The sequence below is a fragment of the Rhodnius prolixus genome, unplaced genomic scaffold, assembly GCF_049639745.1.
Source record: "Rhodnius prolixus isolate KJV_2025 unplaced genomic scaffold, Rpr scaffold_6, whole genome shotgun sequence".
Classification (NCBI taxonomy): domain Eukaryota; kingdom Metazoa; phylum Arthropoda; class Insecta; order Hemiptera; family Reduviidae; genus Rhodnius; species Rhodnius prolixus.
The window spans coordinates 43,245,489-43,269,050 of record NW_027411634.1 but is presented as its reverse complement, the minus strand read 5'-3'; the positions used below and the strand labels follow the sequence as shown (position 1 = coordinate 43,269,050).

The following is a 23,562-nucleotide window of genomic DNA, read 5'->3' as shown; positions in this document are numbered from 1 at the left end:
CCCCTGCTTCTTTATCACTGCTTCTTTTTCTCACCATTTTCCTTCTTCTTGGAGTCTGCTTCTTCTTTGAAGAAGTAGGTGTGCGATTAGAACTTAATATATCATCGTAGTATAATCTTTTCCCATTTAGAACAATATAATTGTAGCCCATTTTGATGTTCTTTCCCTCTTCTCTTCCCTGTTTATAAAACTTATAAAGAACGCTTCTCTCTTCCCTAATTATTTTTGAATAATCTTCAGAAATAAACAAATGTTCTCCTTTTAAATTCAATCTCTTATAAAAGATTTCATTTCTCTTTTTCTCTGATTCGAACCGAATCAAAAAAGGTGGTTTGTTAGGCTTGTTACCAAGCGTACGTATAAATGTTATATCATTTTCTGAACAAGTAACTTCCAGTTTAGTATTAAATATTTTTAAAATTTCCTGTAAGGCAATATTCTTGTCATCAGTGTCTACATCTAAACCAAAAAGTACTAAATTCTTCCGACTGACCTCTCTCTCCAGCATTCTTATTTCACCAATCAGCCGTTTATTAGTTTTTCTTAATTCAGAATTATCCTCCTTTAGTGATTTAATTTCACTTTGCATTACCTCAATTTTAGATTGGTTTAGTTTAAAACTATGAAAACTTTAACTTCAAATATCTCGTAAACTAATCGTCTGTATTCGTTTCTATTTTACTAGTATATGTAGACTAGTATTGTGTATAATTGAGCAAAATATGGTAATCATCTGTTTAGTAGGAAGAGAGATATTGAGTGTTAAAGTTTGGTTTAGTTTCAAACTATGAAAACTTTAACTTCAAATATCTTGTAAACTACTCGTCCGTTTTCGTTTCTATTTTACTAGTAAATGTAGACTAGTATTGTGTATAATTGAGTAAAATATGGTAATCATCTGATTAGTAGAAAAAGAGATATTAGTTTAAAACTATGAAAACTTTAACTTCAATTATCTCGTAAACTAATCGTCCATTTTGGTTTCTATTTTACTCGTATATGTAGACTACTATTGTGTATAATTGAGTAAAATATGGTAATCATCTGATTAGTAGAAAAAGTGATATTAGTTTAATACTATGAAAACTTTAACATCAAATATCTCGTAAATTACTCTCCGTTTTGATTTCTATTTTACTAGTATATGTAGACTAGTATTGTGTATAATTGAGTAAAATATGGTAATTATCTGACTAGTAGGAAGAGAGATATTGTGTGATAAAGATTCGTTTAGTTTAAAACTATGAAAACTTTATCTTCAAATATCTAGTAAACTACTCGTTAGTTTTGGTTTCTATTTTACTAGTATATGTAGACTAGTATTGTGTATAATTGAGTAAAATATGGTAATTATCTGATTAGTAGAAAGTGAGATATTGAGCATTAAAGTTTGGTTTAGTTTAAGACTATTAAAACTTTAAGTTTAAATATCTCGAAAACTACTCGTTCGTTTTGGTTTCTATTTTACTAGTATAAGTAGACTAGTATTGTGTATAATTGAGTAAAATATCGTAATCATCTGCTTAGTAGGAAGAGAGATACTGAGCGTTAAAGTTTGGTTTAGTTTAAAACTATGAAAACTTTAACTTCAAATATCTCGTAAACTACTCGTTCGTTTTCGTTTCTATTTTACTAGTATATGTAGACTAGTATTGTGTATAATTGAGCAAAATATCGTAATCATCTGATTGGTAGGAAGAGAGATATTGTGCGATAAAGATTGGTTTAGTTTAAAACTATGAAAACTTTATCTTCAAATATCTCGTAAACTACTCGTTCGTTTTCGTTTCTATTTTACTAGTATATGTAGACTAGTATTGTGTATAATTGAGTATAATATGGTAATCATCTGATTAGTAGGAAGAGAGATATTGAGCGTTAAAATTTGGTTTAGTTTAAAACTATGAAAACTTTAACTTCAAATATCTCGTAAACTAATCGTCTGTATTCGTTTCTATTTTACTAGTATATGTAGACTAGTATTGTGTATAATTGAGCAAAATATGGTAATCATCTGTTTAGTAGGAAGAGAGATATTGAGTGTTAAAGTTTGGTTTAGTTTCAAACTATGAAAACTTTAACTTCAAATATCTTGTAAACTACTCGTCCGTTTTCGTTTCTATTTTACTAGTAAATGTAGACTAGTATTGTGTATAATTGAGTAAAATATGGTAATCATCTGATTAGTAGAAAAAGAGATATTAGTTTAAAACTATGAAAACTTTAACTTCAATTATCTCGTAAACTAATCGTCCATTTTGGTTTCTATTTTACTCGTATATGTAGACTACTATTGTGTATAATTGAGTAAAATATGGTAATCATCTGATTAGTAGAAAAAGTGATATTAGTTTAATACTATGAAAACTTTAACATCAAATATCTCGTAAATTACTCTCCGTTTTGATTTCTATTTTACTAGTATATGTAGACTAGTATTGTGTATAATTGAGTAAAATATGGTAATTATCTGACTAGTAGGAAGAGAGAAATTGTGTGATAAAGATTCGTTTAGTTTAAAACTATGAATACTTTATCTTCAAATATCTAGTAAACTACTCGTTAGTTTTGGTTTCTATTTTACTAGTATATGTAGACTAGTATTGTGTATAATTGAGTAAAATATGGTAATTATCTGATTAGTAGAAAGTGAGATATTGAGCATTAAAGTTTGGTTTAGTTTAAGACTATTAAAACTTTAACTTTAAATATCTCGAAAACTACTCGTTCGTTTTGGTTTCTATTTTACTAGTATAAGTAGACTAGTATTGTGTATAATTGAGTAAAATATCGTAATCATCTGCTTAGTAGGAAGAGAGATACTGAGCGTTAAAGTTTGGTTTAGTTTAAAACTATGAAAACTTTAACTTCAAATATCTCGTAAACTACTCGTTCGTTTTCGTTTCTATTTTACTAGTATATGTAGACTAGTATTGTGTATAATTGAGCAAAATATCGTAATCATCTGATTGGTAGGAAGAGAGATATTGTGCGATAAAGATTGGTTTAGTTTAAAACTATGAAAACTTTATCTTCAAATATCTCGTAAACTACTCGTTCGTTTTGGTTTCTATTTTACTAGTATATGTAGACTAGTATTGTGTATAATTGAGTAAAATATGGTAATCATCTGATTAGTAGAAAGAGAGATATTGAGCGTTAAAATTTGGTTTAGTTTAAAACTATGAAAACTTTAACTTCAATTATCTCGTAAACTAATCGTCCGTTTTGTTTCTAATTCACTAGTATATGTAGACTAGTATTGTGTATAATTGAGTAAAATATGGTAATTATCTGATTAATAGGAAGAGAGATATTGAGCGTTAAAGTTTGGTTTAGTTTAAAACTATGAAAACTTTAACTTCAATTATCTCGTAAACTAATCGTCCGTTTTGTTTTTAATTCACTAGTATATGCAGAATAGTATTGTGTATAATTGAGTAAAATATCGAAATCATCTGATTGGTAGGAAGAGAGATATTGTGCGATAAAGATTGGTTTAGTTAAAAACTATGAAAATTTATCTTCAAATATCTCGTAAACTACTCGTTCGTTTTCGTTTCTATTTTACTAGTATATGCAGACTAGTATTGTGTATAATTGAGTATAATATGGTAATCATCTGATTAAAAGAAAAAGAGATATTAGTTTAAAACTATGAAAACCTTAACTTCAAATATCTCGTAAACTACTCGTCCATTTTGGTTTCTATTTTACTCGTATATGTATACTACTGTTGTGTATAATTGAGTAAAATATGGTAATCATCTGATTAGTAGGAAAAGAGATATTGAGCTTTAAACTTTGGTTTAGTTTAGAACTATGAAAACTTAAACTTCAAATATCTCGTAAACTACTCGTCCGTTTTGGTTTCTATTTTACTAGTATATGTGGACTAGTATTGTGTATAATTGAGTAAAATATCGTAATTATCTGATTGGTAGGTAGAGAGATATTGAGCGTTAAAGTTTGGTTTAGTTTAAAACTATGAAAACTTTAACTTCAATTATCTCGTAAACTAATCGTCCGTTTTGTTTTTAATTCACTAGTATATGCAGAATAGTATTGTGTATAATTGAGTAAAATATCGAAATCATCTGATTGGTAGGAAGAGAGATATTGTGCGATAAAGATTGGTTTAGTTTAAAACTATGAAAACAATAACTTCAAATATCTCGTAAACTACTCGTCCATTTTGGTTTCTATTTCACTAGTGTATGTAGACTAGTATTGTGTATAATTGAGTAAAATATCGTAATCATCTGATAAGTAGGAAGAGAAATATTGAGCGTAAATGTTTGGTTTAGTTTCAAACTATGAAAACTTTAACTTCAAATATCTTGTAAACTAATCGTCTGTATTCGTTTCTATTTTACTAGTATATGTAGACTAGTATTGTGTATAATTGAGCAAAATATGGTAATCATCTGTTTAGTAGGAAGAGAGATATTGAGTGTTAAAGTTTGGTTTAGTTTCAAACTATGAAAACTTTAACTTCAAATATCTTGTAAACTACTCGTCCGTTTTCGTTTCTATTTTACTAGTAAATGTAGACTAGTATTGTGTATAATTGAGTAAAATATGGTAATCAACTGATTAGTAGAAAAAGAGATATTAGTTTAAAACTATGAAAACTTTAACTTCAATTATCTCGTAAACTAATCGTCCATTTTGGTTTCTATTTTACTCGTATATGTAGACTACTATTGTGTATAATTGAGTAAAATATGGTAATCATCTGATTAGTAGAAAAAGTGATATTAGTTTAATACTATGAAAACTTTAACATCAAATATCTCGTAAATTACTCTCCGTTTTGATTTCTATTTTACTAGTATATGTAGACTAGTATTGTGTATAATTGAGTAAAATATGGTAATTATCTGACTAGTAGGAAGAGAGATATTGTGTGATAAAGATTCGTTTAGTTTAAAACTATGAAAACTTTATCTTCAAATATCTAGTAAACTACTCGTTAGTTTTGGTTTCTATTTTACTAGTATATGTAGACTAGTATTGTGTATAATTGAGTAAAATATGGTAATTATCTGATTAGTAGAAAGTGAGATATTGAGCATTAAAGTTTGGTTTAGTTTAAGACTATTAAAACTTTAACTTTAAATATCTCGAAAACTACTCGTTCGTTTTGGTTTCTATTTTACTAGTATAAGTAGACTAGTATTGTGTATAATTGAGTAAAATATCGTAATCATCTGCTTAGTAGGAAGAGAGATACTGAGCGTTAAAGTTTGGTTTAGTTTAAAACTATGAAAACTTTAACTTCAAATATCTCGTAAACTACTCGATCGTTTTCGTTTCTATTTTACTAGTATATGTAGACTAGTATTGTGTATAATTGAGCAAAATATCGTAATCATCTGATTGGTAGGAAGAGAGATATTGTGCGATAAAGATTGGTTTAGTTTAAAACTATGAAAACTTTATCTTCAAATATCTCGTAAACTACTCGTTCGTTTTGGTTTCTATTTTACTAGTATATGTAGACTAGTATTGTGTATAATTGAGTAAAATATGGTAATCATCTGATTAGTAGAAAGAGAGATATTGAGCGTTAAAATTTGGTTTAGTTTAAAACTATGAAAACTTTAACTTCAATTATCTCGTAAACTAATCGTCCGTTTTGTTTCTAATTCACTAGTATATGTAGACTAGTATTGTGTATAATTGAGTAAAATATGGTAATTATCTGATTAATAGGAAGAGAGATATTGAGCGTTAAAGTTTGGTTTAGTTTAAAACTATGAAAACTTTAACTTCAATTATCTCGTAAACTAATCGTCCGTTTTGTTTTTAATTCACTAGTATATGCAGAATAGTATTGTGTATAATTGAGTAAAATATCGAAATCATCTGATTGGTAGGAAGAGAGATATTGTGCGATAAAGATTGGTTTAGTTTAAAACTATGAAAACTTTAACTTCAAATATCTTGTAAACTACTCGTCCGTTTTCGTTTCTATTTTACTAGTAAATGTAGACTAGTATTGTGTATAATTGAGTAAAATATGGTAATCATCTGATTAGTAGAAAAAGAGATATTAGTTTAAAACTATGAAAACTTTAACTTCAATTATCTCGTAAACTAATCGTCCATTTTGGTTTCTATTTTACTCGTATATGTAGACTACTATTGTGTATAATTGAGTAAAATATGGTAATCATCTGATTAGTAGAAAAAGTGATATTAGTTTAATACTATGAAAACTTTAACATCAAATATCTCGTAAATTACTCTCCGTTTTGATTTCTATTTTACTAGTATATGTAGACTAGTATTGTGTATAATTGAGTAAAATATGGTAATTATCTGACTAGTAGGAAGAGAGATATTGTGTGATAAAGATTCGTTTAGTTTAAAACTATGAAAACTTTATCTTCAAATATCTAGTAAACTACTCGTTAGTTTTGGTTTCTATTTTACTAGTATATGTAGACTAGTATTGTGTATAATTGAGTAAAATATGGTAATTATCTGATTAGTAGAAAGTGAGATATTGAGCATTAAAGTTTGGTTTAGTTTAAGACTATTAAAACTTTAACTTTAAATATCTCGAAAACTACTCGTTCGTTTTGGTTTCTATTTTACTAGTATAAGAAGACTAGTATTGTGTATAATTGAGTAAAATATCGTAATCATCTGCTTAGTAGGAAGAGAGATACTGAGCGTTAAAGTTTGGTTTAGTTTAAAACTATGAAAACTTTAACTTCAAATATCTCGTAAACTACTCGTTCGTTTTCGTTTCTATTTTACTAGTATATGTAGACTAGTATTGTGTATAATTGAGTAAAATATCGTAATCATCTGATTGGTAGGAAGAGAGATATTGTGCGATAAAGATTGGTTTAGTTTAAAACTATGAAAACTTTATCTTCAAATATCTCGTAAACTACTCGTTCGTTTTGGTTTCTATTTTACTAGTATATGTAGACTAGTATTGTGTATAATTGAGTAAAATATGGTAATCATCTGATTAGTAGAAAGAGAGATATTGAGTGTTAAAATTTGGTTTAGTTTAAAACTATGAAAACTTTAACTTCAATTATCTCGTAAACTAATCGTCCGTTTTCTTTCTAATTCACTAGTATATGTAGACTAGTATTGTGTATAATTGAGTAAAATATGGTAATTATCTGATTAATAGGAAGAGAGATATTGAGCGTTAAAGTTTGGTTTAGTTTAAAACTATGAAAACTTTAACTTCAATTATCTCGTAAACTAATCGTCCGTTTTGTTTTTAATTCACTAGTATATGCAGAATAGTATTGTGTATAATTGAGTAAAATATCGAAATCATCTGATTGGTAGGAAGAGAGATATTGTGCGATAAAGATTGGTTTAGTTTAAAACTATGAAAACTTTATCTTCAAATATCTCGTAAACTACTCGTTCGTTTTCGTTTCTATTTTACTAGTATATGTAGACTAGTATTGTGTATAATTGAGTATAATATGGTAATCATCTGATTAGTAGAAAAAGAGATATTAGTTTAAAACTATGAAAACATTAACTTCAAATATCTCGTAAACTACTCGTCCATTTTGGTTTCTATTTTACTCGTATATGTATACTACTGTTGTGTAAAATTGAGTAAAATATGGTAATCATCTGATTAGTAGGAAAAGAGATATTGAGCTTTAAACTTTGGTTTAGTTTAGAACTATGAAAACTTAAACTTCAAATATCTCGTAAACTACTCGTCCGTTTTGGTTTCTATTTTACTAGTATATGTGGACTAGTATTGTGTATAATTGAGTAAAATATCGTAATTATCTGATTCGTAGGAAGAGAGATATTGAGCGTTAAAATTTGGTTTAGTTTAAAACTATGAAAACTTTAACTTCAAATATCTCGTAAACTAATCGTCTGTTTTCGTTTCTATTTTACTAGTATATGCAGACTAGTATTGTGTATAATTGAGTATAATATGGTAATCATCTGATTAGTAGGAAGAGAGATATTGAGCGTTAAAATTTGGTTTAGTTTAAAACTATGAAAACTTTAACTTCAAATATCTCGTAAACTAATCGTCTGTTTTCGTTTCTATTTTACTAGTATATGTAGACTAGTATTGTGTATAATTGAGCAAAATATGGTAATGATCTGTTTAGTAGGAAGAGAGATATTGATTGTTAAAGTTTGGTTTAGTTTCAAACTATGAAAACTTTAACTTCAAATATCTTGTAAACTACTCGTCCGTTTTCGTTTCTATTTTACTAGTAAATGTAGACTAGTATTGTGTATAATTGAGTAAAATATGGTAATCATCTGATTAGTAGAAAAAGAGATATTAGTTTAAAACTATGAAAACTTTAACTTCAATTATCTCGTAAACTAATCGTCCATTTTGGTTTCTATTTTACTCGTATATGTAGACTACTATTGTGTATAATTGAGTAAAATATGGTAATCATCTGATTAGTAGAAAAAGTGATATTAGTTTAATACTATGAAAACTTTAACATCAAATATCTCGTAAATTACTCTCCGTTTTGATTTCTATTTTACTAGTATATGTAGACTAGTATTGTGTATAATTGAGTAAAATATGGTAATTATCTGACTAGTAGGAAGAGAGATATTGTGTGATAAAGATTCGTTTAGTTTAAAACTATGAAAACTTTATCTTCAAATATCTAGTAAACTACTCGTTAGTTTTGGTTTCTATTTTACTAGTATATGTAGACTAGTATTGTGTATAATTGAGTAAAATATGGTAATTATCTGATTAGTAGAAAGTGAGATATTGAGCATTAAAGTTTGGTTTAGTTTAAGACTATTAAAAGTTTAACTTTAAATATCTCGAAAACTACTCGTTCGTTTTGGTTTCTATTTTACTAGTATAAGTAGACTAGTATTGTGTATAATTGAGTAAAATATCGTAATCATCTGCTTAGTAGGAAGAGAGATACTGAGCGTTAAAGTTTGGTTTAGTTTAAAACTATGAAAACTTTAACTTCAAATATCTCGTAAACTACTCGTTCGTTTTCGTTTCTATTTTACTAGTATATGTAGACTAGTATTGTGTATAATTGAGTAAAATATCGTAATCATCTGATTGGTAGGAAGAGAGATATTGTGCGATAAAGATTGGTTTAGTTTAAAACTATGAAAACTTTATCTTCAAATATCTCGTAAACTACTCGTTCGTTTTGGTTTCTATTTTACTAGTATATGTAGACTAGTATTGTGTATAATTGAGTAAAATATGGTAATCATCTGATTAGTAGAAAGAGAGATGTTGAGCGTTAAAATTTGGTTTAGTTTAAAACTATGAAAACTTTAACTTCAATTATCTCGTAAACTAATCGTCCGTTTTGTTTCTAATTCACTAGTATATGTAGACTAGTATTGTGTATAATTGAGTAAAATATGGTAATTATCTGATTAATAGGAAGAGAGATATTGAGCGTTAAAGTTTGGTTTAGTTTAAAACTATGAAAACTTTAACTTCAATTATCTCGTAAACTAATCGTCCGTTTTGTTTTTAATTCACTAGTATATGCAGAATAGTATTGTGTATAATTGAGTAAAATATCGAAATCATCTGATTGGTAGGAAGAGAGATATTGTGCGATAAAGATTGGTTTAGTTTAAAACTATGAAAACTTTATCTTCAAATATCTCGTAAACTACTCGTTCGTTTTCGTTTCTATTTTACTAGTATATGTAGACTAGTATTGTGTATAATTGAGTATAATATGGTAATCATCTGATTAGTAGAAAAAGAGATATTAGTTTAAAACTATGAAAACATTAACTTCAAATATCTCGTAAACTACTCGTCCATTTTGGTTTCTATTTTACTCGTATATGTAGACTACTGTTGTGTATAATTGAGTAAAATATGGTAATCATCTGATTAGTAGGAAAAGAGATATTGAGCTTTAAACTTTGGTTTAGTTTAGAACTATGAAAACTTAAACTTCAAATATCTCGTAAACTACTCGTCCGTTTTGGTTTCTATTTTACTAGTATATGTGGACTAGTATTGTGTATAATTGAGTAAAATATGGTAATCATCTGATTAGTAGGAAGAGAGATATTGAGCGTTAAAATTTGGTTTAGTTTAAAACTATGAAAACTTTAACTTCAATTATCTCGTAAACTAATCGTCCGTTTTGTTTCTAATTCACTAGTATATGTAGACTAGTATTGTGTATAATTGAGTAAAATATCGTAATTATCTGATTGGTAGGTAGAGAGATATTGAGCGTTAAAGTTTGGTTTAGTTTAAAACTATGAAAACTTTAACTTCAATTATCTCGTAAACTAATCGTCCGTTTTGTTTCTAATTCACTAGTATATGTAGACTAGTATTGTGTATAATTGAGTAAAATATGGTAATCATCTGATTCGTAGGAAGAGAGATATTGAGCGTTAAAATTTGGTTTAGTTTAAAACTATGAAAACTTTAACTTCAAATATCTCGTAAACTAATCGTCTGTTTTCGTTTCTATTTTACTAGTATATGTAGACTAGTATTGTGTATAATTGAGCAAAATATGGTAATCATCTGTTTAGTAGGAAGAGAGATATTGAGTGTTAAAGTTTGGTTTAGTTTCAAACTATGAAAACTTTAACTTCAAATATCTTGTAAACTACTCGTCCGTTTTCGTTTCTATTTTACTATTAAATGTAGACTAGTATTGTGTATAATTGAGTAAAATATGGTAATCATCTGATTAGTAGAAAAAGAGATATTAGTTTAAAACTATGAAAACAATAACTTCAAATATCTCGTAAACTACTCGTCCATTTTGGTTTCTATTTCACTAGTGTATGTAGACTAGTATTGTGTATAATTGAGTAAAATATCGTAATCATCTGATAAGTAGGAAGAGAAATATTGAGCGTAAATGTTTGGTTTAGTTTAAAACTATGAAAATTTTTAATTCAAATATCTCGTAAACTACTCGCCCGTTTTCGTTTCTATTTTACTAGTATATGTAGACTAGTATTGTGTATAATTGAGTAAAATATCGTAATCATCTGATTGGTAGGAAGAGAGATATTGTGCGATAAAGATTGGTTTAGTTTAAAACTATGAAAACTTTATCTTCAAATATCTCGTAAACTACTCGTTCGTTTTGGTTTCTATTTTACTAGTATATGTAGACTAGTATTGTGTATAATTGAGTAAAATATGGTAATCATCTGATTGGTAGGAAGAGAGATATTGAGCGTTAAAATTTGGTTTAGTCTAAAACTATGAAAACTTTAACTTCAAATATCTCGTAAACTAATCGTCTGTTTTCGTTTCTATTTTACTAGTATATGTAGACTAGTATTGTGTATAATTGAGTAAAATATCGTAATCATCTAATTGGTAGGAAGAGAGATATTGTGCGATAAAGATTGGTTTAGTTTAAAACTATGAAAACTTTATCTTCAAATATCTCGTAAACTACTCGTTCGTTTTGGTTTCTATTTTACTAGTATATGTAGACTAGTATTGTGTATAATTGAGTAAAATATGGTAATCATCTGATTAGTAGGAAGAGAGATATTGAGCGTTAAAATTTGGTTTAGTTTAAAACTATGAAAACTTTAACTTCAAATATCTCGTAAACTAATCGTCTGTTTTCGTTTCTATTTTACTAGTATATGTAGACTAGTATTGTGTATAATTGAGCAAAATATGGTAATCATCTGTTTAGTAGGAAGAGAGATATTGAGTGTTAAAGTTTGGTTTAGTTTCAAACTATGAAAACTTTAACTTCAAATATCTTGTAAACTACTCGTCCGTTTTCGTTTCTATTTTACTAGTAAATGTAGACTTGTATTGTGTATAATTGAGTAAAATATGGTAATCATCTGATTAGTAGAAAAAGAGATATTAGTTTAAAACTATGAAAACTTTAACTTCAAATATCTCGTAAACTACTCGTCCATTTTGGTTTCTATTTTACTCGTATATGTAGACTAGTATTGTGAATAATTGAGCAAAATATGGTAGTCATCTGATTAGTAGGAAAAGGGATATTGAGCTTTAAACTTTGGTTTAGTTTAAAACTATGAAAACTTAAACTTCAAATATCTCGTAAACTACTCGTTCGTTTTGGTTTCTATTTTACTCGTATATGTAGACTAGTATTGTGAATAATTGAGCAAATAATGGTAATCATCTGATTAGTAGGAAGAGAGATATTGAGCGTTAAAGTTTCGTGTAGTTTAAAACTATGAAAACTTAAACTTCAAATATCTCCTAAACTACTCGTCTGTTTTGTTTTCTATTTTACTAGTATATGTAGACTAGTATTGTGTATAATTGAGTAAAATATGGTAATCATCTGATTGGTAGGAAGAGAGATATTGAGCGTTAAAGTTTGGTTTAGTTTAAAACTATGAAAACTTAAACTTCAAATATCTTGTAAACTACTCGTCCGTTTTGGTTTCTATTTTACTTCTATATGGAGAAAAGAGTTTTGTCATTAAATGACTAGAATTCCGTAATAATCTGATTAGTAATAGTACATTTATATATCAATTATAATATATTAATATACTATAGTGTATATTACAAGTATAATACAACACAAAAACCAAAATCCCACTATAGTATCCTTTCTATATAGAGCATTTTATACATTTGATGAAAGTAATCACAGGATTTGTTTTATTTTAATGGCACAAATCCTGCTGTCTTTTTATATCTTAGTACTATTAATATGGAAAAAATGGGTGGGTAAGGTAAAAAGTAAGAACTTTTTGTATCTTAGAAAGAGAGCGACTTGATCTACCTTTCAGAGGAATAATACAGCAAACCTTTTTGATTGCATTGTTTTGAAAAACAGAACAAAAATTTGTTTCAATTTATTGAGTAATTGTACGTAATAAATGTCTAAATTATTGATAATTGGTTATTTTATTATTTTCTTAATTTGGAATTAGCAGTTCTCTTTTAAAGCCGTAGCAAAAAGAGTACGACCAACAATTGAATGAGAACACGGTTATGGTAGTGCAGTTATGATAGTTTGCCTTCCCGAGGGTTGAACAGCAAATATATTTGGGCGAGTTACTCGTCCCGTATCTTAAAGGTATATATACATATTTATATATAAAGAACACACAAAGCGGAGACGTTGAATTTGTAAACGCCCTCTATGTAAATTTTATACACATACGATGAGATATAGTGGAATACTGACTGACCTGGTGAGTCAATATGACAAATTTATCAGGAGGATAGTTTTGTTGATAGACCAGCAATTGACCTCCCACAAGTCCATTTTCGGTCAGAAGCGCATTATCACAGATCCGAGAATTTGTATTCAATTCGCCTAAAAACAAAATATTAAAAAGTAGAAGTAATAACGCTTATTTTTCAGGCGAACTGTTCGACCTACTACTAAATTAGGTCGTGAAAACATATTTTACTATAAATTTCTTTTAAAACATTATTTCTCTTTATTACCTATAAATAAAAAACAAGACCTAGTCCGGGAATCGAGCCCAGTATCACACTACATTTTAGTTTTGCGGCACTCGCCTCTAACTAGAGCGCCTATAAAACATTAATCTTTAAAATAATAATAATAAAATGCCTTCAATAACGAAATACACTCACCAATACTGATAACTGGAGACGTGATCAGATGACACTGGGCATCCTCCATGAATACACAAGGTTTCACAGGATATGCATCGCTTGATATACACCAAATTTTGTCTTGACAATTTTCACGATTCGTTGTAGCCATAATAAAGGATCCTGTAAAACGTTTGTGAAGTATGTCAAGTTTGTGGAGAGTAATAAGGACAAATTACCTCTATTTTGCAATCCCAAAACTCTTTTTATAATCAAAGTCTTTAATTTTTTAGTCATCAATTTTAATCAGGGATAATATTGATTTCTCCTATTTGTTTAAGCAAAGTCTATACCGCAAGTAGAAAAAAAAAATCAATTAAATTTAATTATTAAAGCAATTTACTGACATCAATTTGTAAATTTCAAATTCAGACGGCAACTAAAAATAATCAGTGTTAAAGATGCATTCTTCCCAATAGTAAGAAAAAATAAATGTTATTTTTTACTTGTATTGAATAAAAGATAAAAGATTGTACTTTCCACGCTGTAAGTCATGTGAAAGTAGCGTTCCCACAATTTGTGTCCGACAGACGCACTTTTTGAAATGTAACTTGATATTGAAACAAAATTTGGAGAAATTTTTTTTATTGTTATCGTTTTTATGAATAGTCAATAGAATTTGCCTGCAGAAAATTCGGAAACATAAAGCAATTTCCATGAAAAATGGAACAGCGATATTTTTATGTATTAAAAAAAAACTTCTACTTTGTTGATCAGTGCAGGAGTGAAATAGCTTTAAAAACTTGATAAATTCTAGTCCCTGGTGATGTGGTAATACTGAAACCAATCACAACAGAACATGCTACCTCGAACAAAAATTACTGATACCTCCAAACTGAAGCCTCCAGATGGACCAATGAAGAAAAAATAGAATAAATAAATAAAGACAAAGAAAAAAGGAAATAAAAAATTTAATACGTTTAGTACTCGCGTGTTTTCAAAAATATATTATGATGAAACCTTATTTTTCGGGACTAAAATAATAAAACACACTATAACGAGCACAATTATAAATAAATATTTATTTACCAGATTTATGAATCACTTTGGTGAGTTTATCCTGTTTGAATACCAAGGATGTTGGTGAATAACCAGGCGGGAATCTAACGTGTAACAGTTGTAAACAGGAAGGTCTGTGCGGTGGCGGGCTTCCTGTCGAGAAATACAGTCTAACTCCAGTTTCTGTTACACCTACAACTCCGAAATGAGCAGAATCACATTCCTCCAGAGGGCACAAGGCCACCACTTTGGCAAAGTCTGACGTGTCGAAAATACGTGAGTGTTGAACTGTTCTGGAATAGATTTTAAAGATTGTAATAAGAAATCATTTATTTAAAAATTGCACAGTGGAAAAGGGAAACAATTACCTGACTATGTTCAGACAGCTGTGCAAAATCAAATTGTGTGATAATGAAGCAATCCTGTGCACACTGTCTCCTTTAGCCCCGAGATCGTATACGTCGATTCCCCCACTATTCAGCAGAACGTACAATATATGTCTGGAAGGATCCACGGCTATTGAAGTCACAGGATCATCAGAAAAGAAGAACGGCATCATCAAATACGACAATACTCCCCGAGATCGATCCATTAATTTACATCTGCGGCCCCACCAGCTTGCCTGTTTCTGTAATCATTCCCATACACTACACTATTAAGTAAAATACCGCTTAAGTATGACATGACTTGGTACATTTATTTAAAGCCATGTAACTACTAGTTGCAAATGGGCGTTTGGTGGTTTGATAAAATCAGCAGTGGATACATGCTCGTTGGTTCGTTAGAAATCAGAATGTGATTCTAAGCGGTTATTTAGTGGTTTCCTAATAAAATGATACAAGGCACATCATTTGCAGCGCGGGATATTGCAATACAAAGCTTTAGGTGTGCATAAATTACGTCGAGCACATATTACGTCAACAACTTTAAAATATTCTATGGGAATATGTAACTCGATTAAAGAAATGATCATTATGTATATACAATAGATACCTGATATACGAGTTCATACAAATTTCCATCACTTCCTCCTAAAAATATTCTACCGCTGGCTGTCCCTTTAATGGTGGTAAACGTGACATTTTCACACGGGATAGAATAAATAATATCATTCGTCAACTGCAACTCACCTCCTACCTTCACTGTAAATTCATCAACTTATTAATAGCAAGTCTGGACTGTACAAATGCAAGTAAATAATGTTTTTGTTTCTGAGTGTGGAAATGTTAGCAAACAATTGGAACATTTGTATTTTTTAGAATATGGAAAAAGTATAACAAAATACTAACAATCAGGTGTTTCTACAACGGAAACTCCAAATACTACTACTTCCTTAATTGTGGCCAACACAAGTAACTGTTGTATACAAGGTTGAAACACATCGCGCTTCGGTGTGACCATACCAACAGCAGATATCGTATCGTTTAGACTGTCAAAATAGGCAATGTCACCTCTGAAAGAATGATAAGTTAAATTAGAAAAGCAAAAGGAAATGAAAGTGTAAAAACTACATCATGAACTTAAAAAAATATTATTCACCCAGTTTCATAATTCCACATGTAGATGTCACTATTAAACGCTAACCAAGCTCTGTTTATAGCTGTAAATAATCCCATTTCCACTTCAGCAATCATATCTACAAATTTAAAGTTAAGAGGGTAAAATCGGAAATAAGTTACTAGGGGTGTACTCTTAATCTGAAGCGCACTTAAGGTAGTTTAGGGGTAGAACTCTATCAGAAGAAAATATATATAATAGTATTTTCCCCAATATTACTCTGAATAACATGTAATGGTAATGTTTAGGATTCCTGAAACTAAAAGCAAGTTCTAAGAAAAGGCTTAACTCGCCTACATTTGTATAACATGGCCCTACTGTTTTTGGCATCCCAAATACAATTCAGAAACCCAAATGTTGGAGGAAACTACACAATAAATTCCGAGCAGTTGGTGCTAGTTAGCCTTTGCTACCGCCATGAGTTGTAATTGTAACTTCACAAATCATCACCAGAAAAAAATTGATCATTTAAATAAACTTCTAATCGAATTTTTATTGACACATTGTGTACAATACATTGTGAAACAACTCTTACTCCAAGATTGGTATTTAACAGTTAACCGTACGATAAATAATTGGCTTTATCGGACCTTCTCACGGCAAATTCACCACTATTTAGAATGCTGGTATTCCTAAAAACTTTCTTTAAAAAAGAAAGAAAATCAAGCACTGAATGTTGTGCGCACAGAAGAATTTTAGTGGCACCTACCACTTCAACAAGAGTGACAAATCTCCCCAAATAAACTAAAAAATATAAACATTTTAAACTAAAAATAACAGATGACTTCTATAAGAGATCTCAAAAATAAGAAATTACACTTAGCATATACACATCTGCAGATACTTATTTTTGATTACCAAAACGTCAGAGATGTTCTGCCGGTAGGTCACTCCGATATTTATAATTGAAACAATGGTTAAGAACGATCCAAAAACTACTTCACTTTAACTGTAAAGTAAAATTACCCCTGTTTTAAAGAATTCCACCATTCAATATTTATTTATGCCACCTGAATAAAATATTGTCCGGATACAGCAGTAACCAATATTTTCTAAAGCAATGATCACCATTACTTCACACAACTCATTTAAGAACCAAATACTGACAACTTAAAGGATACTGCCACATTGATCCAGTATTTCTGGCGGTATTGGTATTTTGTTCATAATCTTCAACTGAATGATATTCATAAAAGATGGTAGATCAGTAGGACATGGGTAATCCGAGTCATCCAAGCCACTAGCAGTTCCACCACCTGATCATAATAAGAACCTTCAATGAGCAAAATTTATTTTAGAATACCAACAAAGTTACGATTTTATCAATGTAAGAATCAAAATACTAACTTTCACAAGTAATGCGCATTTTATCAATTAGCTGAGGAAACATTCCATCTTGCTGGATAAATTTTTCTAACATTTTGTCCGACGTATCAAACACAGAATCTATGGGCTTTTGTTGGTGTTGAGGTGGTGTACCAGGTGTAGTCTGGTGCATGTCAACCGGCGACATTCTATCGAAGCTGCTAATATTCATCAAGCCCTATAAGTACAAACAAAACGTTCATAATTTTTTAAAGTGTATCAGAGAAATAAAGAATCTTGAAAACAACACCTTTGAAAAACATAAATACGAAACAGGTTACAATAGAATCCTTCTTAAAAATTCAAACTTACGGTTACCAGCCCTTTAGAAAATCCGTTAGAATTCCTCATAATGTTTGATATTTAAACTCAAGAAACTTGTAATCAAAATTGTCCGAATGGCATGTTTATGTAAATGAACATAATCATGACTTGCGTTCCGCGCTGTTTTACAAGTAGAGTCCACATTTACTTACTTCTATCGAACTCCATTAGCCACTTACACTCAACCGACTGGTAAGGTGGGTAACGAATACCCGCTTCAATCTCAGGTTTCGTTATAAAATTCAGTTTCGCTACTGAAAAACTTTAAAAAATGTCTTTCATAAAAAACCAAAATATTAAAACATAAAGAAAAATCTTTAAATGTTTTACATAGTCATGAATTCAATATATGACTATACGTTTCACTTAGTACATATAAAAAAAAAATTCATCAATATTTTATCGTATTAAAATTTAAAAATTACTTAGAAAAAAATAATTTAAGCTAGACATGATTCCTATTTATTAGTTTAGTTTATCCTAACATTAACATTACTTAGAGAAGTTATTACAAAAGGCTGTGAGATACAAAGCGCCGGTACCAAATTTAAACTGTATTGTAAATGAGCAACTTCTGCTAACCTTCCCGTAACATGATTCCATTCATTATCAGGGTTCAGTCATAATCAAGTTATCAAAGTGCTTTGAACTTTAAGGGATTGCTTTTAATTAATAATCTGAAGTTTCACGAGCTTCATTTAATACATATATTGAATATTGTTTATTTGGCCCAGTCTGGATGGTTCGTAGGTTATCCCCTAGATCGAGCAGGCTGTCAGACAGGCTATAGACTGAGGTACCTAACAATTAAAGTTGAACCATCTCCACATGAAAGCGCAGGTAAATTAAAAAGTAACAATTATACTTAAATCATCCGTTAACTGATCATGACCAAATTTCAGCAATAGATTATTCATGTTGTCGTTTATATTGTAATTCGAAGTAGCAAAAAAAAATTTAGATCTAAGTTTTTTGCAAGTTGTTTTACTTGGTCCGGTTATAATCAGGATCAGAAGTTTGTTAGCATAATTTTAATTAATTAAAACTGTCCGGTAGGACAGTTGTATAAGGGTTGATCATCAAAAACTGCAGGAAAAAGCGTAACGTTGAAAAACACCCAACTTTGACAATTTTTTTCTCTTTTTCTATAAAAGATAAAATTCCCAAATTTTCTTTAAATTATAGGACAAACCCTCCTTTATAACTGAAATTTTTTTGCAACAACATAGATCTAATAGATTTCGAGAAAAAAGTTGCCGAAAATGAGCAAAAACGGCTTTTTCAAAAATTGTTGTTGTTCTTCTTGTTGTTGTTGTTGTTGTTGTTGTTGTTGTTGTTACCTTTTTTGTAAACCGCGTACCGCCTAAACGCGTGAACCGATTTTCATGAATGAGGTGTCATTCGATTCGGAATTTTTTGTAGATGTGCCTTTTGGGGGTCTCGACGCTGTACATCGAATGGGAGAGGAGTTAGCCCCCTTTATGTAAGGCCTCCTCCAAAATTATTATTTCTAATTTCTCTGTAAATCTTGGCCCGATTTTGATAAAATTTGGTAGGATGATAGGGTTAGGGCTCCCCTACGTAACATTAAAGCGGCGATCAGCTCTTACACTTGTTAAGGGGAAGTATAGCAATCTTTCAAATTATCGAGACGTGAACCGATTTTCTTGAATAAAGTGTCATTCGAATCAAAATTTTGTACAGATTTGAACTTTAAAAGTCTCGACGCCATGCCTCATAAGGAGGGGAGTTTGCCCTACCCAAATAAGGCCCTTTCTAAAACTATTATTACCAATATTTCTATAAAGCTTAGTCCGATTTTGATAAAATTTAGCACAAAGAAGTGATTAAAGCTCCTCTACGTGGCTGTGAAGTGCCATCATGCTCTTACGCCTACCAACAGGAAGTACTGCAATCGTTAAAATTATCAATGAGTGATCCGATTTACATCAATGAATTGTCGTTCGATTCAAAATCTTTGCCTTTTAGGGAGAAGTCCAGTAATCGCAGTTTATTTTTCTTGCTCCTCTTAAAAGGAATTACTGAAATCGCAGTTTAATTTTGCTATTTACGTACAAATACCTTCCTATTTTATTCAAAACGCTTTCTCAAAAAAATTGTTATTGAGGATGGTTTGGGGACCGCAATTATAATCGTTCTTTAAAAGATCTCTACAGTAGTTACGGTTCCGACTTAACGCCTTATCAGGTTATAATGATAGAATTGCTTATACCAAATTTTAAAAAAATCTGTAAAGCAGATATGTAACTTTGCAAAATAGACAAAAAGAAAAATCTATCCAAAAGGTACAAAAATCTCCTTAACAAAAACTTACAGTTTAAAATGTTAAGTATAAGGGTTGATTAAACGCCAAAATGTACACAAATCAGCAAGTACCCATCATTTCATTTATACTTCATTGATATGATTTAAGTAATTTTACTGCATTAACTTTTCCTTCACATTTTTAGAATTTATTAGATGTCACAGACCCTTATGCTGGCCAGTTCATTCATAATATTTTTTTGTTATAATTATGATAAAATGAGTTCTGAATTATTCTGAGTAGTCACATATACATGCATGTTAAAGTAGAAAAAGACAAAGTCAGAGTCAGCCACTGTTTAAATTTGAATCACGAAGGATTTAAAACAATATTTCAGTCTTGAATTCGTCTTACCGAAATATTCGTGAGCACAAATAACACACACTTAATAACAAGTAGATTATTCAACAATAATTATTCATTTCTCAATTGTAATTTAATTTAGTCCCCCTAATTTTACTTATAGTAAAATACTGGAATAATTAGCTGTCCTAAAAATATGCAAATCTTATTTATTTTATATTACATATATACAACATTGTGGGAAGAATATCTAGCTTGAGAATGTAATTGAAGAAAACTATATTATTTGCGATAAAGCCAGATAATTATTACCTATTATTATGAACGTTTGACTACTTCATAAAATAACAATTACTTTAATCGAAGAATGAACTTAAAACGACGATTTTTATTTAAAAATAAAAATAAATAAAATGAAATCTTTAATGTATGTTGGTGTAAACTTTTTTTTAAAAAAGTTTTTGAAATCTTTACCCTAATTTTTTTTTTCTTTTTAACCTGTAATTAATAGTTTGATTATTATAGATAAATAGATATTACAATCTACAGTCTAGAACAAATATTTTGTAGATGAAAATGGCCAGCATAAGGGTCTGTGACATCTAATAAATTCTAAAAATGTGAAGGAAAAGTTAATGCAGTAAAATTACTTAAATCATATCAATGAAGTATAAATGAAATGATGGGTACTTGCTGATTTGTGTACATTTTGGCGTTTAATCAACCCTTATACTTAACATTTTAAACTGTAAGTTTTTGTTAAGGAGTATTCATTTCGAATGCATGTTCAACATTTGTTCCCTGACTCCATTCTCTATCACCTGATAAATTTTTAATTCTCATGATTCTACTTTAGTAACTTATTTAATAACTTGTTTTATATTATTATATATGTATAATTTTTTTATCTTCATCACATATTTTTACACATTTCACCTTTGATAATTTTTGTATTATCTATTAATCTTTTATTTTATTGTATATTTTACTTCCGCATACTCTAAAAAGAGAAGATGTACTGAACGCGCAGATTGGATACTTCGAATTTTCATTGGAAATTTCCGTTTTGAGGTATCTGAGTTCAAGAAAATATTTTTACAAATTGGTCTTTGGATGTGTAGCTGATGCAGAAGGAGCAGCAACTTTCAGCAACGGGACTTTCAAGAACTAAAAAGGAGAAACAATGAAAACTGAAAACTTTCACTGCCAAGCTCCCAAAAAGAGAGTCTTATTTTTAAAAAAATAATTGCAAGGTCTGCTTAAGACAGAAACAAAATCTACTGACTAACCCAATCCTAACAGGACACGTCCTTACAAACAGCAACTGCACACGTTGCATATTATAGTCTCATCCTACTGTCCTTGTAATCAGATGTGTACAAACCAACTAATTTGAGGCTGCACATTGTTGAAGCTTGTAGCTTCTTTTGGAGAAGATAGTCCACGTGAGTGCATCGCGAAGGAGTACCTGCTTAATTAGTGATATTTATGAATAATAGGTATTTGAAACACTTGTTATCTTTAATAATATGCATGGATTGAGTTATTTATTTATTTTCAATTTCCCTACCACAGTAAGTGAAGAGTATTGTGATCGAGCAGATTTTAGATTTTTTGTTTTCATATCTGTTTTGAGATCTCTTGAGATTGTGTCTTTACTAATAATAGATGAGTACATGTAACCAGACATAAAGCAGAAACTTCAAAATTAGTATTTAGCTTAGGTGCCAACAGAGGATATTTCAACACGGTTTAGGTCGATATTAGTCAACCGAAAGTATCTTTTTAATGAATCGATTTTTAAGTTTTTTAGGATTTTCTCAAAAATGGTTCATGTGATTTTTTTTCAACTTTGAATAATGATTTCAAACACATGAATCTTCTTTTACTTGACATTTTTTCCAAAAATAAGATCAAGGGTTGTTATGTGAGGAGGGATCTTTCTAAATTGATAAGAATTAAATTTGACCGAAACATTTAAATAAATGTTTGAGAGTAGTAGTTTGTATGTGCACTATATTTTTATAATTCCGGACGTCATTGGTGCCAGGAACCTTTTACAGCGTGTTGCCTGCCTCCGGACGGTGGTCTCTTGTTTCATCTAAGGATGTAAGAGGCTCCTCACTAAGTTAAAGTCTAAGGGCAAGCTGAACTCGAAACAAGACACTAACCAGTAAATAGTGAGCTAATCTCTTACCTCTTGAAGTTTATTCTAATTATAGTATGACATGCAACATAACATATTGCATTATGAATATCATGTTTGCATTGATTATTATTGTAATTGTTATATATTATTTATTAATATAAAAAAAAAATTAATGCCTTTTTTCTTAGCAGGCTTTACGTCCACTACCGATACCGACTATATGTAATGGAAGCAGAGAGCTAACCGAACATTGTTTCATTTGACAGATGAAATAAAATCCAAAGCTTAGACAGGAAATGGGTACTACAAATCATCTTATTAATGCGGTCTTGGCCTTAACTGCTCGGCAATGAGGTCCTTATTTTTTTTAAATGTATGTACATCTTATTTAAATTTGTTTTTAGCACTAATAATTAATTTTTGTATTTTAAACTTTTTTTTTTTTGTTATTAAGAACATATTAATCATTGATTTAATAAAATGTAGGATATAAAAAAATAGTAATAAAAACTTCGCCTAGATGGCCACAGATAACTATAGCCTTGCGTTGACGCACCAAAAATACCTGTATAATTTGTCTAATAAACTTAAAATTAGTAGCGAGTTACTGTTTTTATATAATTTAAAACAAAAAATATAAATGAAAGTAAAAGAAAAAATTAAACTATATTGAACTAAATAGTAACCTCCCATGAAGTGACAAGGTTAGTTTACTTCTGGGTATCTCCAAATCGGTATCTTTCAGACTAAATTAATTTCATTATTTTCGTAAGCTCAACTAGTTGTTATGATTTGACGGATGAAATAAAATCCAGATTTCAAAACAAACATCTAAACAGAATTAATTAAGAGATAATTGAGAGTGCTTCTTTTTCGCCCAATTCGTGAATACCAATTCCTATACATTCGACAACTGGAAGTTTTTGTGTT

At 29.6% G+C, this 23,562-nt stretch overlaps 1 protein-coding gene and 1 long non-coding RNA gene across 3 annotated transcripts in view; one reads left to right on the top strand and one right to left on the bottom strand.

The window, feature by feature from the left end:
* Window positions 1–18,065, bottom strand: part of Nup154 (nuclear pore complex protein Nup154) — a 71,439-nt gene extending 53,374 nt beyond the window's left edge. Inside the window, exons 1-10 of the mRNA XM_074141977.1 lie at window positions 17,843–18,065; window positions 17,513–17,708; window positions 17,287–17,421; window positions 16,148–16,244; window positions 15,898–16,061; window positions 15,602–15,750; window positions 14,977–15,236; window positions 14,639–14,901; window positions 13,589–13,732; window positions 13,174–13,301 (exon numbers count right to left, since the gene is read on the bottom strand). Of these exons, the coding sequence (XP_073998078.1) occupies window positions 13,174–13,301; window positions 13,589–13,732; window positions 14,639–14,901; window positions 14,977–15,236; window positions 15,602–15,750; window positions 15,898–16,061; window positions 16,148–16,244; window positions 17,287–17,421; window positions 17,513–17,708; window positions 17,843–17,881 (1,575 nt within the window). The 5' untranslated portion in view covers window positions 17,882–18,065. The remainder of the gene's footprint in view (window positions 1–13,173; window positions 13,302–13,588; window positions 13,733–14,638; window positions 14,902–14,976; window positions 15,237–15,601; window positions 15,751–15,897; window positions 16,062–16,147; window positions 16,245–17,286; window positions 17,422–17,512; window positions 17,709–17,842) is intronic.
* A 94-nt stretch (window positions 18,066–18,159) lies between these two features.
* Window positions 18,160–23,230, top strand: LOC141461183 (uncharacterized). 2 transcript variants are annotated; one of them, XR_012462641.1, is made up of 3 exons: window positions 18,160–18,694; window positions 21,605–22,663; window positions 22,824–23,230. It is a non-coding gene; the product is annotated as an uncharacterized lncRNA (long non-coding RNA). The 2 variants fall into 2 exon arrangements; XR_012462642.1 differs by lacking the exon at window positions 18,160–18,694 and having other exon boundaries at window positions 20,251–21,982; window positions 22,534–22,663.
* Window positions 23,231–23,562: the final 332 nt, after the last annotated feature.